A 16,655-nucleotide genomic window follows, 5' to 3' on the forward strand; every position below is an offset into this window, starting at 1 on the left:
GATGATAGCAGAGCAGCAATGGGTTGAGTTTCTGGAAAAAAAATGAGGAAGGTGTAGGATAGATGTATTCCAAAACAAAGAAATACTCAAATGGCAAAATAGTGCAACTGTGGCTGACAAGGAAAGTCAAAGCTAATGTACAAGCAAAAGAGAGGTCATACAACCAAACAAAAATTAGAAGGAAGACAAAAGATTGAAAATATTTTAAAAACCTACAGAAAGCAACTGAAAGAATCATAAGGAGGGAAAAAATGACATATAAAAGCAAACAATATCAGGATGGATAGAAAAAGCTTTTTCTAGTTGATGCACTATCAATAACCCTAGGAGACTGGAAGTGAACGATAGGCTTTATTAACAGCAAAAATGGAGCACGACCATGTTGAAGGCTGAGGGAGGAGCAGTGCCCCAATCACCTTTATACAGGGGTCTGTGGGAGGAGCCACAGGAGCAGTCAGCAAAGGGGCATGTCCAGACAGGTATACATGGTTTACCACACTAGTATATAAAAAATAAAAGAGAGATGGGAGTGAATATAGGACTGCTAGAAAATGAGACTGGAGAAATAACAATGGGGGACAAGGAGATGGCAGATGAACTAAATGAGTACACACGAGAAAATCTGCAGATGCTGGAAATTCAAGCAACACACTCAAAATGCTGGTAGAATACAGCAGGCCAGGCAGCATCTATAGGAAGAAGCACTGTCGACGTTTCGGGCCGAGACCCTTTATCAGTATCAGTCTTCACTATGGAAGACACTTTCAGTGTGGCAGATGTTGTAGTGTGTGAGGGAAGAGAAGGTGAGTGCAGTTATTATTACAAGGGAGAAGGTGCTCAAAAATCTGAAGACTTAAGGGTGCATAAGTTACCCGGACCGGATAATCTGCACCCTAGAGTTCTGAAAGAGGTATCGGTAGAGATTGTGGAGGCATTTGTAATGATCTTTCAAGAATCATTAGACTCTAGCATGGTTCTGTGGGACTGGGAAATTGAAAATGTCATTTCACTCTTTAAGAAATGTAGGAGGCAATAGAAAGCAAATTATAAAACCAATTAGCCTGACCTCAGTGGTTGGGAAGATGTTGGAGTCAATTGTTAAAGATAAGGTTATGGACCAAACCTGGTGATGCAGGACCAAACTCAGCATGGTTTCTTTAATGGAAAATCTTTCCTGACAAACCCATTGGAATTCTTTGAGGAGATTACACGTAGGATAGATAAAGGCGATGCAGTGGATTTTGTATATTTGGACTTTCAGAAGGCCTTTGACAAGGTGCCACACATGAGGTTGCTTACCAAGTTTAGAGCCCATGGTATTACAAGAAAGTTACTAGCATGGTTAGAACATTGGCAGGTTGGTAGGAGGCAGTGAGTGGGAATAAAAGGATCCTTTTCTGGTTGGCTGCCAGTGATTAGAGGTGTTCTGCAGGGATTGGTGTTGGGACCGCTTCTTTTTATGCTGTGTAGCAATGATTTAGGTGATAGAATAGATGGCTTTGTTGCCAAGTTTGCAGATGGTACAATGACAGGTGGAGGGGCAGGTAGTGTTGAGGAAGCAGGAAAGCTGCAGAAGGACTTGGACAGATTAGGAGAATGGGCAAGAAAGTGGCAAATGAAATACAATATTGGAAAATGTATGCTCATGGACTTTAGTAGAAGAAATAAATGTGCAGACTATTTTATAAACAGGGAGAAAATCCAAAAAAACTGAGGTGCTAAGGGATTTGGGAGTCCTTGTGCAGAATACCCTAGAGGTTAACTTGCAGGTTGGGTCATTGGTGAGGTATTCATTTCAAGAGGTCTAGAATATAAGAGCAGGGGTATGATGCAGAGGCTTTATAAGAGACTGGTGAAATCTCACCTTGAGTATTGTGAACAGTTTTGGGCTCCTTATCTAAGAAAAGATGTGCTGTCATTGGAGAGGGTTCAGAGGAGGTTCACAAGGATGATTCCGGCAATAAAAGGGTTATTATATGAGGAACATTTGATGGCACTGGGCCTGTACTCGCTGGAATTTAGAATGATGAAGGGTGTTCTCCTTGAAACCTTTTTGAATGTTGAAAGACCTTGACAGAGTAGATGTGGAAAAGATGTTTCCCATGGTGGGTGAGTCTAGGACAAGAGGGCACAACCTCAGGATAGAGGGGTGTCCATTTAAAACAGAGATGCAGAGAAATTTCTTTAGCCAGAGGGTGTTGAATTTGTGGAATTTGTTATGACAGGCAGCTGTGGAGGCCAGATCGTTGGGTGTTACTTGAGGTTGGGATTGATAGGTTCTTCATTGGGTACAGCATCAAAGACTGTAGGGAGAAAGTTGGAGATTGGAGATGAGGAGGGAAAAGAAAGGATCCACCATGATTGGATTGGCAGAGAAAACTCAAAGGGCCAAATGGCCTAATTCTGCTCCTATGGCTTATGGTCTTATGGTCATATATCAATGCCAACTGAGATCCATCTTTTGCAGCATCCACAACTTTAAAAACAGAGCAGAGAGTAAATTGCAATGGCTACAAAGGTAACAATGGCAATAAACTTTTATTTGCCTGTCTTCTTCTAGACTGCAACTGAAATGTTTGTTTCCGTTCCACTATTGCATATGACAGATTATTGGGGCTGCACTAAACAGGGCTAACTATTTTTTTTAAGTAATATATTTAAAAGGGGAGTGAGGTATCTGGACCTTTTATTGTTGCTATACCTGCTGTTCTTGATGGTAGAGGTCATGGATTTGTGAAATACTATTGAGCAGCCAAAGTGAGTTACCCCTCAACTATCAGGCTCTTGAACCAGTGGGGTTAACTTCACTCAACTTCTCCTGTCCCATCAGTGAACTGTTCCCACAGTCTGCTTACTCACTTTTAAGGACTCTTCATCCCGTGTTCTTGGTATTTATTGCTTATTTATTTATTGTTATTATTTATTTTTTCTGCTTTTGCGTTTGCACAGTTTATCATCTTTTGCATGTTGGTTTCCTGTCTGTCTCATCGGGTGCGGTCTTTCATTGATTTTATTATGGTTCTTGGATTTGCTAACCATGCCCACAAGAAAACACATCCCAGGCTTGTATATGGTGACATAAATGCATGTAATTTGATAATACACTTACTTTGAACTTTGAGGTTTGAATAGTGCATTGGGTGGATGGAATATTCTGAATACTTAATTTTTTTAGTGGCACAGAGAGTGCATTTGCCTGTTGTACCAATTAGATAGGCTGTTTTGTTCTCCACATTGTTAAAGTTCTCAAGTGTCATGGGGGCTATTCTCATCCAGGGAAATGGAGAGACAAATCCTGATCGGTCCTGATGAAGGTTTTCGCCTCAAAACATTAACTGTTTATTCATTTCCACATACACTGCTCAGCCAGCTGATTGGCTGATGTCTGCCAGCACTTTGTGTGTGTTACTCTGGATTTCCAGAATCTACAGGATCTCTTTGTATTTATTAAATGGGGAGACACCCCTGCACTGTTCAGAAGTCTTAGTCACATATGTATTAGCTAGAGTGCTTCAGACTTTTGCACAGTGCCGTATTTGTCAATGTGGAGTGGAGAGAGAGTTTGTAAATCTGCTGGGAGCAAAGAATGTTGGGAATGGTGAGGGTGGAGTGCTGTAGGAGGGGTGTGGGTATGTCAGAGAAGGAGTGCCAGGGAAGCGGTGGTCGTGCAAGTACACATACACCCAGCCCTGCACACTAAGCAAGGTCATTCAATTCCAAACAGTCGATTTATTGATCACTACAGAATGTCTTTCTTGTGCTCCCTACTCCCTCCCCTCTCCCTTTCCATATTCCAAACCATAATTCCCCTCTCCCTGCCCCCTTCCACTTTCAGTTCAGAATCAGGTTTCTCATCACTCACATATGTCATGAAATTTGTTATTTTTTTGCAGCAGTGCAATACATAAAATTATTACTGTACTGTGCAAAATTGTTAGGTACCCAAGCTATATATTATATACTGTATATATAATATGTGTGTGCCTAAGACTTTGTACTGTAGATGGTACAAAGGCTCTGAGAAGTCAGAAGTTGAGTAACTTGTTGCAAAATGACCAGTTTCTGACCTCGTGTAGATGACTGCTGTAGTTAGATCTTGGTAGTAAAGGGGATTTGGTGATGATTATACCAGGCTCCGTTCGATGTTCAGCCCAAGCCTATGTTGTCTAGGTCATGCTAGCCATCAATTGATCCAAGCTGATTGAGAAATTCAGCAATAGGAATCTTGGATACTTTTCTGGCACAGCCTCAAGAATACAAGGACATCCCTTTAGAATAGAGATGAAGGGCAATTTCTTTTGCCAAAGGGTAGTGAATCTATGGAATTTATTGCCACAGATGGCTGTGGAGGCCAGGGCAAGGGATATATTTAAAGCAGAGTTGATGGGTTCTTCAGTAATAAGAGTGTCAAAGATTACAGGGAGAAGGCAGGAGAATAGGGTTGTGAGGAATAATAAACCAGGCATGATCGAATGCTGGAGCAGATTCAAAGGGCCGAATGCTCTAATTCTTCTCCTGTGTCTTTGGTCTTATGGTATAAAATATGTTCTGACCCTGAGAATGTCCTGGCTTGTATGTGTCAGTGTGTTTAAGTAGCCACTTAGCCACCAGCAATTTAATAGATACGTTTAATGTCAGAGAAATGTATACAATATGCATCCTGTAATTCATACCTTGATATTTAAAAAAGTTATTTTTAACATAAATGAAACAAAACAGTTAGTGATAACGTTGTACCCTCATCTGATTATAAACTGGATGACATCAATCATTCAACTTTTTGTAATGCAAGTAAAATATAGCAAAAAAAACTATTAATCAACAGTGTGTCTGGATGAGTAAAATTCTCTCATTCCTACCTATTATGGCTCTAGGTGGAATCAGCCCTTCTATAAATGGCAAATGATATTTGGCTTGGAGGTGAAGATATGTGTGTGGACTTAAATCAACTACAAATCAGCAATCATCTCATTTAATGTTAAATGGTTTCAAGTGACTTGATAGGCTAAATGGCCAATCTTGTCCCTATCTTCCCAGGTTCCTACGTCGTTCTAATGTACCATTAGTCGTAATGTAACAATATTTTACCCATGCCTGTCTTTTCAGATATAATTAAATCTACTTCAAAGAATCTGTTACTGCTTTCCTTGTATTCTGAATCAATATCATGTGTGGCTGTATCTTTGATCAACATAAGCCAATATTCAGACACAGTGTCATTTGTATGTTATATGCAACATACTTAGTTTTTGCAAAAAAAGATTCTGATATGAAATTCAAAACATGAAATGTAAGTGAATACAAATATTATGTTTATTAAACTGCCATAGGACTGTGACCACATTGATGGGCTTTGCTCAGATCTGTGCTTTGAGTTTCCAATTTTTTGGGTCAGTTGCCATTTCTGCAGAACAGTTTCTAAATTTTTTTAGTTTGCACGTATGGGATTTAAGAACATGCTGTAGAAAATTAACGATACACATGGGAATGCATTTATTAGTAATTACACAAAGGATTCTTTCAAGTGTTTTGGTAGGGAAAATGTGCAGTTTAGCTTTTAAAATACTCTTGATATGTTGTTCATGGAAGTTAATGAAAATCTCATAAACTAGTGTTTACATTTTAACTAGTAAAGATATCCACTAAATTAAATCCATAGTTTAACATTCCAAAATTTACAGATGGATGGATTAATTGATCTATGTTCATTATATTAATGTGCAGGGAGGGTGTGGTTTTTGAAGAGTTTGCGTTACGTATTTTACTCTAATACATGTAAAATATTTTTAGGTCCTTCTTCAGTAATTAGCACTGATGATGATTCAGCTAGTCCTTTGCATCATGTAACTAATGGCAGCAACACTCCGTCCTCTTCAGAAGGCGGACCTGATGCAGTTGTCATTGGAATGACAAAGATTCCTGTGATCGAAAATCCACAGTACTTCAGGAATTCTCACGGTTTACTCAAACCCGACACATGTGAGTACCAACGTTCTGCAAAATGTAAATGGATGCATGTGTCTCTGCTGAATGGGAATTTTTGCCAGGTTGGATGATTTTCTCAGTGCAGTTTACCTGAAATTAGCGAAAAATGAGTGAAATAAAGGAAGAATTTTAAGTACTTTATCCACCAGAGATTCTAGTTTCAAAAGTATACTGTATTTGAGAAATGTGTAACCAATGGTAGGACCTTTATCAGCATTGGTGTGCAGTGGGATCTTGGAGTCCAAGTCTATGTTTTCCTATGCCGGAGTTACAGTGGTAAAGAAGGCATATAGCATGCTTGACTTCATTGGTCAACATGTTGAGTATAAGAGGCGGTAAGTCATGTTGCAACTAATATAAAATCTTGGTTAGACTGCATTTGGAGTATTGTGTACAGTTCTGGTCACTCCGTTAAGAAATACTGTGTGCTCTTCGGAAATGGAACAGGTTCATGGGTTAGAGGATCTGAGCTCCAAGGAGAGGTTGGACAAACTTGGGTTGCTTTCTCTGGAGCATTGGAGGCTGAGGGGAGGCCTGATGGAAGTGTCTAAAATTATGAAAGGCAGAGACAAGGCAGGCAGTCTCTTTCTCTCTGAGTAGAAATATCAAGTGCTAGAGGACAAGCTTTTTAGGTGCGTGGGATAAAGTTTTAAGGAGATATACAAGGCAAGTTTTTTACACAGATTGGTAGGTGCCTGGAATAGACTGCAAGGGCAGTAGTGGAAGCAGATATGATTGTGATGCAAAGAGGCTTTCAGATTGACACAAGAAGATGCACGGAATGGAAAGATATGAATCACAAACAGGCAAAAGATTCTTAATTTAGTTTAGTATTGTGCTCGGTGCTGATACAATGAAGTGAAGGACCCGTCCTATATTGTACAATTCTCTATTCCCTGTTCCAAGCTTCTGTCCCGTTCACTAAACTGGCCACTCCCGTAATTGAAATAATCACCATTCTGATGGTTCACTAGTTGTACACAATGGTATGTCATCAAGAAGACATTCAAAAACTAACCTAGTATTAGTGTAGAGAACAGCTCCAGCAGGACTGCAGAAATTTTGCTAGGTTGTAGACATGCCAGCTTCTGAACTTCTCTGAGAGTTAATCCATTTTCCCTTCCTAACTTTAAAGAAATTCTGGAATGTGCTAGTATTTTTACCAGCTAATTTTTGGTATTTTGAAACTGGTAAAACAAAACTTGTGGCTCTATAAAACATGAAGTCTGGTAGCAAACATGGTAGTTCACAAATTTGGTACAATATGAAAAGGGCAGGGATAAGTAAATATGGAAATTTTAGCATTTTTATTGTGCTGTAACATTCTTTTATTATAAAATGAGCCATGCAATCTAATTTGTCAATTTATTTTAATACTTCCTTTTGAATACATTCAAATAAGTAAATGGCATACCAGACATGTTAGGAAATTCTGACACTGATGAAAAGACAGCTGTTGTTATTCTTTGCTGTGCACAAAACTCTGCCGCGGAAGGCTGATTCAGGCTAAATTTTACTTAATGCTGCAGAATCAATCAACATTTATTTCGCTGGTATGTTTCCATATATATTAACTTCACTTTTTTGTGTCATACCTATCTCTTTAATTTCTTTTGTTTCACCACTTGAAAGGTTTTCTCCCACAGTGGAATCATTCAAGAAGCTGAGCAGGATGTTGTGCAACACCTGGTCTTAATTACCAAAGCAACAAAAGGATAGATTACTCCTTTTTAAAGGTGTAGCAGTAGGCTGAGTGTGTTTTTTATTGCTGATACAATACTATTAAAAATAGTCTCAAATATTCTTGGACAGTTCAATAGAAGCTTTAGCAGTCCAACATGTCCCATTGTTGTTTCTGTGTTTGTATCTATCTATTCTGTTGCACTGCTGTTGACATTAATATTGGGATAACTGTGCTCGGGAAAATAAAAACTATGCCAGAGAACAAGAACAAGAAAAAAATTCTCGGCAGGCTGAGACATCCAGAAATGTGCGTAAAATTTCCTTACCCTGGGTAAATCAATTTCCATTAGCATTTTTTTTCAGAGATGTGTGAGCAAACACTGGACTACAACCATTAACATTCCCCAAGAACATTTCCTATTCACATGTTTAAATGATGGATTATTGTACTTTCCTGACAACTAGTATCAAGCTAACTGGTTCAGAGTTCCCTCTGTTTTTCTCTCTCTCCTTTTGTGATTTTACATCTACACTCTGAATTTCTGCCAGAATCTAGGAAACTTTAGAAAATATCACTAGACATGGACAGTGTCAGCACTTGATACAGGCTGAAAGGTCCAGTAGATTAGTCATTTTTTTCACTGCTTCTGTCTTTATTATTATGAATTGCTTTAAGTGCCTTACTGACATTGGCTCTCACTACCTCTGATGTTTATTTTGGCAGATATGAGATATTTGTTAATGACTTAGCTATTCCTATATTCATATTTATAAATTATCCCGACTCAGCTGCCGATGGACTTACATTGGCTCCTGCTACAGATTTTTTTTTTGCGCAGCTGAGGAAGCTCTAACAAAAATGTTTTTTAAGAATATATTTTATGTGGTTTTCTCTGATTTTCTATTAGTTTTCTTTATTACTTTGGGTTGGCTTCTAATATGTTACCAATCCTCAGATTTACTTTCTTTCTTCTCTATATTAGTCTTTTATTAATCTACTGTGAATGATATGTTTACTGACTCAAAAATGTGTAAGTTTTGCAATGAAGCATGAATAAGCATGCGGAAACATTTTGACCCTTGACCTCTCCAAGTCTGTAAAGCTTTTGTTAACTTTCAACTCCCAACAAGAACATGGCACTTCCTTTGCTCCATTTCAAACAATGATGATTCGCTTTCTAACTCTTGCTCTCCAATTCACCTATACTCTGATCAGCATGAGCAGCCCCTCTCAAACTGTCCATGATGTCCACTGTTTGAAATGGTGGAAGATTGAAGACGAAATTCTACTGCACATGGTAGCTTGAACTCCATATGTTCTTCAGTAGATCAAGCGAAGATTTGCCAAAGTTTGGGTCATAGTTTGGATATCTTAGGTATTGTGCATCAACATTTCCCTAGTCTTCTGCAAAATTTATCTCAGAGAAGAGTCATTACAAGCCTGTCATCCAGATAATGGATACTTTTGCTTTCATGAACTACAGGAACAAATATCAAAGTCCTTGATTGTTCATTCGAGGCTGAATGATCACATCAACTTTAATCTCAGTCATAGTTATGACTTGCATTGTATCAGTTAGATGAACTTTGCATTCAATTAGTTTTCCACTGTTATGTCACTCTGTCACTTTAATGTGGCGAGTCTTCTGAGTTTCTGTGAAGAAAGCATTTGAGGTAGCGTAGCAGTTACTATGACACTATTACAGGTCAGAGTTCAGAGTTCAATCATAGCACAACCTCAGAGAGGTTGTGTGACCTCTCTGTGGAATGCATGGGTTTTTCTGGGTACTCCATTTTCCACCCACGGTCCAAAGAGGCACTGGGTAGGTTAACTGGTCATTGTAAATAGTTCTGTGATTAGGTTAAAGTTAAATCAGGGTTGTCAGGAATTGCTGGGAGGTGTGCCTCGAAGGGCCAGGGGGGCCTATTCCACAATGTCTAAATAACTAAATAAATAAATAAGACATAGCTTCTTATTAGATTTTATTTTCCAGAAACAACACTTTTTTGTGGTTTTGCCATGCTAAACAGCACAAAGAGCTTCAAACACTGTTACTTTTGAACTGTAGTGACCACTATGAGGGTAAACATAATGAGTATTTTGCAGCCCCACCACCCACAGTGACCTGCCTCTAAAATTAGAAACATGCCCCATCGTACTCTTATAAATAAGTAGCTGTAAAAATGAAAAACAAAACAAAGTACAAGGAAATAGGTTGGGTGACTAATATGCTGGTGAGAGAATTTGAATTTTAAGCAGTGTTTCAAAGGAAGAGAAGGAGATGGAGGAATTTAATCAAATGGCCAGACTTTTGTGAGAAATCGCAGGCAATTCAGGACAGGATATCAGGCAAGTTGTTGGTTAAGACAGAGGCAGTGGACACATTAAGAGTGGAGAAATGGAACTGCAGCCCAGTGAGCATCCTGAGAAGCACGTCATTTCGATGGGCAAGATCACAAAGAGGCACCATGTAGATGAGAGGTGAAGAAGTTCAGAGGTTAGCAGAAAAGTACTTTCTGGTCTCTTAAGTGGGCTGTCTGTCAGTGTGGGAGTGGGAAGAGAAATTATTTCTGTAGATGTGGCCTGGGAAGTGTCAAAATTTACTCACTTAACTGCTAACAACTGTGTAACTTGTCAGTTTTCTCCATTGGGGTCCGGCAGGGGAATGTGAACTTGCAGGTCCACAACCCACCATAAGAAAGCCATAAAAATAACTTGGGCCATATTATACCTGATGCAAGAATGTTACCCAATCATTTTCAGTGGAAGAAAACATTTGTTACTTTGATCTATTAAAAAGTGTATTTTAAACATGTTCTCGTTTGTTTTTACAAGTTTTGAGTTTCTTAAAAATACAATATTTTTCATTCATAATTTAAGCTATCTTTGAATCTTTAAGGTCAGGAGCATTCAGAAACTGTCATTAGACTTTGCCAGCTAAAATAAGGGCTGTGGTTTTGCTGATTGCTAATTTATTTGCCTATTCTCACCCCACCCTCCCCATTCATCTTCCCAACCCACCCCCTTACTTTTCTATTGTGTCTCAGAGGGATTGGGTAGTCCAGGGCATTGGACAGCTGTTTGAAGAACTGTATTGTAGCTGAAAGAGAGATAGAGGAAGGATAATGCAGTGTATTCACAGTCACAAGGAACATTGGTGATAAAGTTAGTTAGTATTTAAATACTGCAAGTGGGATAGTCCTTAACAGAAAATGTTGAGTTGTTTAATTCAGGACTGAAATTGTTGGAATGCTTCAGTGTTTAAAGCTGAGATGAATAGAGTCTTGGATACAAGAAAGATCAGGGAATGGTGGTAGGGGTTGAGAATGAATGGGGCAGAAGATTAGTCATGATTTTACTAAGAGACAGAGTAGCTCATAGTGCTATATGCATTATGCCCACTTCTTTCTTTCAAAAGTTTGTTAGAAAAAGGCATAGGTTGGAGAGGCAACTGTTGTCACGTGAACTAAGTCACTGGAGCAAAGTACTGGTAGATCTGCAGTAGTCTCTTCATTCAACAAAATGAGACCCAGTAGGCTTCATGTTGAGAGTCTTTTTGGAGGAAATAGGCCTGCCTGACCCAACACTACATAGCATTTATATTGCTAAAGATGAAAGAAAAATTCAGGACAATTCTATATTTACAATGCTTCCTTTGAACTACACACCACGCCCACATCTTCTTCTTCACACCCATACTACAGACACCCAAATTCACAAAAAAATAACAAGATCTAAATCAGAATGATTGGTCTTCCAGTTAACTGTGGTGTCTTCCAATTAACTTTGTTCACAGTTCTTAGGAACCTATTGCTCAGAGTTGTGTGTTGGATTTAGTCCACAGTTCATATTCAAATCTGAAGACTGGTGGCTGAAGTCAGTTGATGAAGTTACTTGCTATATGTGCTAACCACAAAAAGCACTGCAGCAGCAACAACAGATTTAAGGAATCACAACAACTAGACGTTTAAGCACTATGAAAGACACACTGCAATGTAAGTTATCCAAGAATAGGAATAAAGCTGTCCCTCCCTCCCCAATTTTGATATTGTTATTCTCCCATTTTATAATCAAAATTCTCAGCTGTTTCTTGCTGAAAATTTCTATTGCTTTTGTAAGCAGTTGTAAGTGTAGTGCCTATCACATGGTTTTGAGATAGTAGACAGTATAGAATGGGAAGCTGTTCACTCAGCATCACGACCACTCCTGGACTAAGGACAGACCTGTCTAAGTAATTGAGGTGTGCTATGCAGATAACACTTTCATGTATGTGCAATTGACAGCCAAGCTCCAAATCTTCACTGACTTGTTCATAGAAGTATTTGAAAATCACTGGGCTTCCATTGACCTAGACAATGCTTCCTGACATTAAATGTCCACACTGAGACCTTAGAAAAACAAACCATTTTCCATATCTCTGGAGTCTCCTCTCTGCCAAGATGGCCATCAGCGATGAAATTTACACTTACCTTCGAAGTTCCAGCGTGGCTTTTGCTGTCTGAGGAAAATAACTTCTAAGACCAACTCTTCACATTCTTCACATGGCTCACAGCCTACTGAACAGAAATGATCCTTGCTTCCCTGTACGCTTCTGAAATGTGGACAACCTAAAAAAAAGGCATATGAGCTCTGGTGTCTCTATTAAACCATCCATGTTCATTGTTAGGGTCGGTGTCCTCTCTCTGGGAAAGATCCCCAGCATTGTGGCTTTAATCAGTCTCAGTCAGTTTTGTTGAGGAGTCTGGGGCTCTTGCATGCCTGACACTGAAACAGAGACTCATCCCAGCAAAGCGCAGCGGTTAGCAAAACCCTTTATAGCAACAGCGAATCAGTTTCAATTCCGGCTGCTATCTGTACGATGTTTGTATGTTGCAATAAAATAATTGTTTTAATTATTCTCCCAGAAGACATTGGGACAGAATGGTAGTGCAGCGGTTAGTGTAATGCTATTACAGCATCAGCAATCAGGGTTTGATTCTCTCCACTTTCTGCAAGGAGTTTGTACATTCTCCCCAGGACCATTTGGGTTTCCTCTGGTGCTCCAGTGTCCTTCCCAATTCCAAAGATTTATGGGCTAGTAGGTTAACTAGTTGTAATTGGGTGGTGTGGGTTTGTTGGGCTGGAAGAGCATGTTACTGTGCCGTGTTTCTAGATCAATGGATAAAACACAAACAAATAAAGGAAACAATTCAAAGATATTCTCAAAGCCACCTGGAATAGATGTAACATCTTCACTGACTCATGGGAATCACTGATCCCTAATCACTCAAATTAGAGAAGGAGCATTGAGATGACATGGTGGAAGGAGAATACCGGAAGTATTCTTGCACAACTCTAATCACTTCAACACAATTATAACAGCCGTGTAAGCATTCTATGAACACACAGTGTCTTCAGACTGTGGCAAGACTAGGGTAAAAATCTGCATTATCCAGAGTCTGAAGGCTATCTAATTATTCCCTGTTTTAATATGCCGATAAAAGTGAACTTGGCTTGATAAATTTGTCTGTAAAACATGTAGAGACAGTGGTATATAGAGCTGTTATTGATGATGAGAAGATAAAAGGAATTTCACTAACGTTGTAACTGCACAGCAGAAAGAACCAGTGCAAAGGCAATATTTTACACAAAATCAATTTATTACATTAATTCAAAAAAGTCCGCAGTTGCTTTTTAGAATACTCTGTTTTATTACTTTTGCTAGGAAAGTTCCAACCAAACTAAGAACTACTGCAGATGAATGAATTTTGAGCGAAAAATGTTGACTACAGGGAACAGTTTTGATCAATATCAGCCTAACGTTCTTTAAACCCATTGTCACCAAATCAAAGGCTATGTATTCAAATTTTAGTTTCCTTCAAGTCATTGACTTATTTCTTGTTGACGTACAGCTCTGTAAATTCAACTGTATTTCTTTATTTTGCTATAAATGCCTGCAAGAAAATGAATCTCAAGGTGGTATTTGGTAACAAATATGAACTTTGATATTAAAGTTATTTTGACTTTGACTTTGATGCACAAATCAGAAAATAATTGATTAAAAGCAGGCGTCTGTAATGGTCTTCTTGTTATGTGCTGCATTTTATTGTTGCAGCCACAGTTCTTCTTCTGATCAGAAACATATGGTCCTGACTTTACACAGTGCAGAGGTCATGGTATTCACTGCCTCAGTGTGACTTTCTTTTGAGGCTGATGATTGTAAGAGAGAGTAAATGCAGAAAGGAACTGTCAATGATTTGGTACCCACATGAAATTTGACACCACAATTTTTCATCCATTGAAGAGTGAGTGGAGTCACAAAATTGACACTTACCTAGGTTCTATATCAAAACATAACGCCCCCCCCCCCCCCATTATTTCTCAGTGGTCCAGCTGCCTTTTCTTATCCTTGAAGGTTGAATTCTTCATGTGTCCTGACTCATGTATTTAATGTTCTTGACTTCAGTGTCTCCTCTGACTTTCATTAGATCTGCTCTTTCTCTTCCACATGGAGTTCATCTTCTTAATATCTTTGAACTATGCATAAAATTGCTCCCTTATCTAGGTGAGCAGCTGCCATTTAGATGGATTAGTTTGACCTGGATGTCTTCTCATTGTGACATTATCCGTACAAGGAAATGGTGAATGTTTTTCAGTTAAACCTTCTTGATGACTGAGTGACTCTAAAGAACTAGGTGTTGAGTCCATAGGCATACGTTACCTTTCATGTGTCTGCTTTTCTAATGAAACCTTCATTGGGTGAGTCCCACTGACAAGTGCCAACAATTTGAATCAGAGTCACTGGCTTTCTCATCTTTAATTAGGACAAAGCTTAGAGCTTAGAGAGAATTTAGAGATTATGAAGAAGAAAATAAGTTACTTAGCTTTTAGTTCTTTCTACTGTTAGAACACAGACCAGGTCTGCATATGGAAGCCCTTTGGTCCACTATATAATTTTACTTATTTAGAGATGCATTGAGAAACCAGACCTTCCAGCCCAGAGCCACAACACCCAGCAACCCACTTGGTCAATCCTGGCCTAATCACAGGGCAATTTAATTGACCAATTCACCTACTAACCGGTACATCTTCGGACTGTAGGAGGAAAGCAAGCACCTGGAGGAAACCCATGCGGTCATGGGGAGAATGTACAAACTCCTTACAGACAGCATTCCAGGCTGTAATAGGGTCCTGCTGACCACAACGCTACCATGCACTCCCATGTCCAACATTTCAAACTACTCCAATATCAATCTAACCCTTTCCTGCCACTCAGTCCTCCATTTTCCTTTCATCCATGTGCCTATCTAAGAGTCTCCTAAAATGTCCCTAATGTGTCCACCTCTACCACCACCCCTGCCAGTGCATTCCTTGCACATTTCATTACCTGTGTGATAAACCTACCTCTGACATCCCACCTGTATTTTCCTCCAATCACCTTAAAAGTATGGCCTCTTATATTAGACATTGCTGCCCTAGGGAAAAAAAATTGTTGACTGTCCACTCTGTCTATGCCTCTTATCATCCTTCATATCTTTAGCAAGTTGCCTCTTATCCTCATTTACTCCAAGGAGAAAACCCTAGTTTGCTTAACCCTTCCTCATAGACGTGACCTTTAATCCGCGCAGCATCCTGGCAAATCTCCTCTGCGCCCTCCCCAAAGCTTCCACCTCCTTTCCATAGTGAGGTGACCAGAACTGAACACAATATACCAAGTATGGTCTAACCAGAGTTGAATAGAGCTGCAACATTACCTCACAGCTAATGAACTCAAACCCTCTCCCAATGAAGACCAATACACTATGTGCCTTATTAACCAACCTATGAACTTGCGTGGCAACTTAGAGTGACTTATGGAGGTGGACCTCAAGATCCCTCTGTTCCTCCGCACTGCTAAGAATCCCGCAATTAACCGTCTATTCTGCTTAAAAATTTTACCATCCAAAGTTAATTACTTCACACTTTTCCAGGTTGAACTCCATCTACCACTCTCAGCCCAGCTTTGCATCCTATTAACATCACACAACAACTTTCTTCACTATTCACAATACCACCAGCATTTGTGTCATCTGCAAACTTATTAACCCACCATTCCAGTTGCTCATCCACGTGATTTGTAAAAATCACAAAGGGCAGAGGTCCCCAGATAGATCCCTGTGGAACACCACTGGTCGCTAACCTCCAGGCAGGATGCTCTCCATCTACTACCATCCTCTGCCTTCTATGGGCAAGCCAATTCTGTATGCACACAGCCTAGCTACCCGAGATCCAATGCCTCCTGACTTACTGAATGAGCCTGCCATGAGGAACCTTATCATACCAAACCCCACATCCACTGCACTACCTTCTTCAATGTGCTTTGTCACATCTTCAAAGAATTCAATCTGGCTCGTGAGGCATGGCCTGCCCCTCATAAAGCTTTGCTGACTATCCCTAATCAGACTGGTTCTAACGATTGTAAATCCTGTTTCTATGAATCCTCTCCAATAGTTTTCTCACCATTGAGTAAAGTCTCACTGGTCTATAATTCCTAGGGTTATCCCTACTACCTTTCCTGAACAAAGGAATAAGATTTGCCACCCTCCAATCTTCTGCTACTATTTCTGTGGTCAGTGAGGACACAAAGATTATTGCCAGCAGCACAGCAACCTCCTTCCTCACTTCCTATAGTAACCTGGGATATATCCTGTCTGCCCCAGGGACTTATCTATCCTAAAGTTTTCAAATGTTCTAACACAGCCTCTTCTTAATCTTGACATTTTCCAGCATATTATGCTGTTCTACACTGTCCTCCCATTCATCAAGGTCCCTTTCACTAGTGAATACTGAAGCACAGTATTTATTAAGGACTTCCCCTCACTCCTCTTCTCCAGGCACATATTTCTTCTTTATTCCCTGATCGGTGCTACCCACACTTTAGTCATCCTCCTATTCTTCACAGGTGCGTAGAACACCCTTGGGGTTTTCCCTAATCCAACTCAGCAAGGCTTTCTCATGTCCTCTTCTA

The 16,655-nt window shown here is 39.6% G+C and overlaps 1 protein-coding gene across 2 annotated transcripts in view; it reads left to right on the forward strand.

Moving 5' to 3' along the window:
- Window positions 1-16,655, forward strand: part of ntrk2a (neurotrophic tyrosine kinase, receptor, type 2a) — a 240,500-nt gene that overhangs the window by 140,438 nt on the left and 83,407 nt on the right. For both annotated transcript variants that reach the window (XM_073070915.1, XM_073070924.1), the window contains one exon: window positions 5,791-5,979. In XM_073070915.1, coding sequence (XP_072927016.1) covers window positions 5,791-5,979 — 189 coding nt within the window. The remainder of the gene's footprint in view (window positions 1-5,790; window positions 5,980-16,655) is intronic.

Source organism: Hemitrygon akajei, chromosome 2 (genome assembly GCF_048418815.1).
Source record: "Hemitrygon akajei chromosome 2, sHemAka1.3, whole genome shotgun sequence".
Taxonomy (NCBI): Eukaryota; Metazoa; Chordata; class Chondrichthyes; order Myliobatiformes; family Dasyatidae; genus Hemitrygon; species Hemitrygon akajei.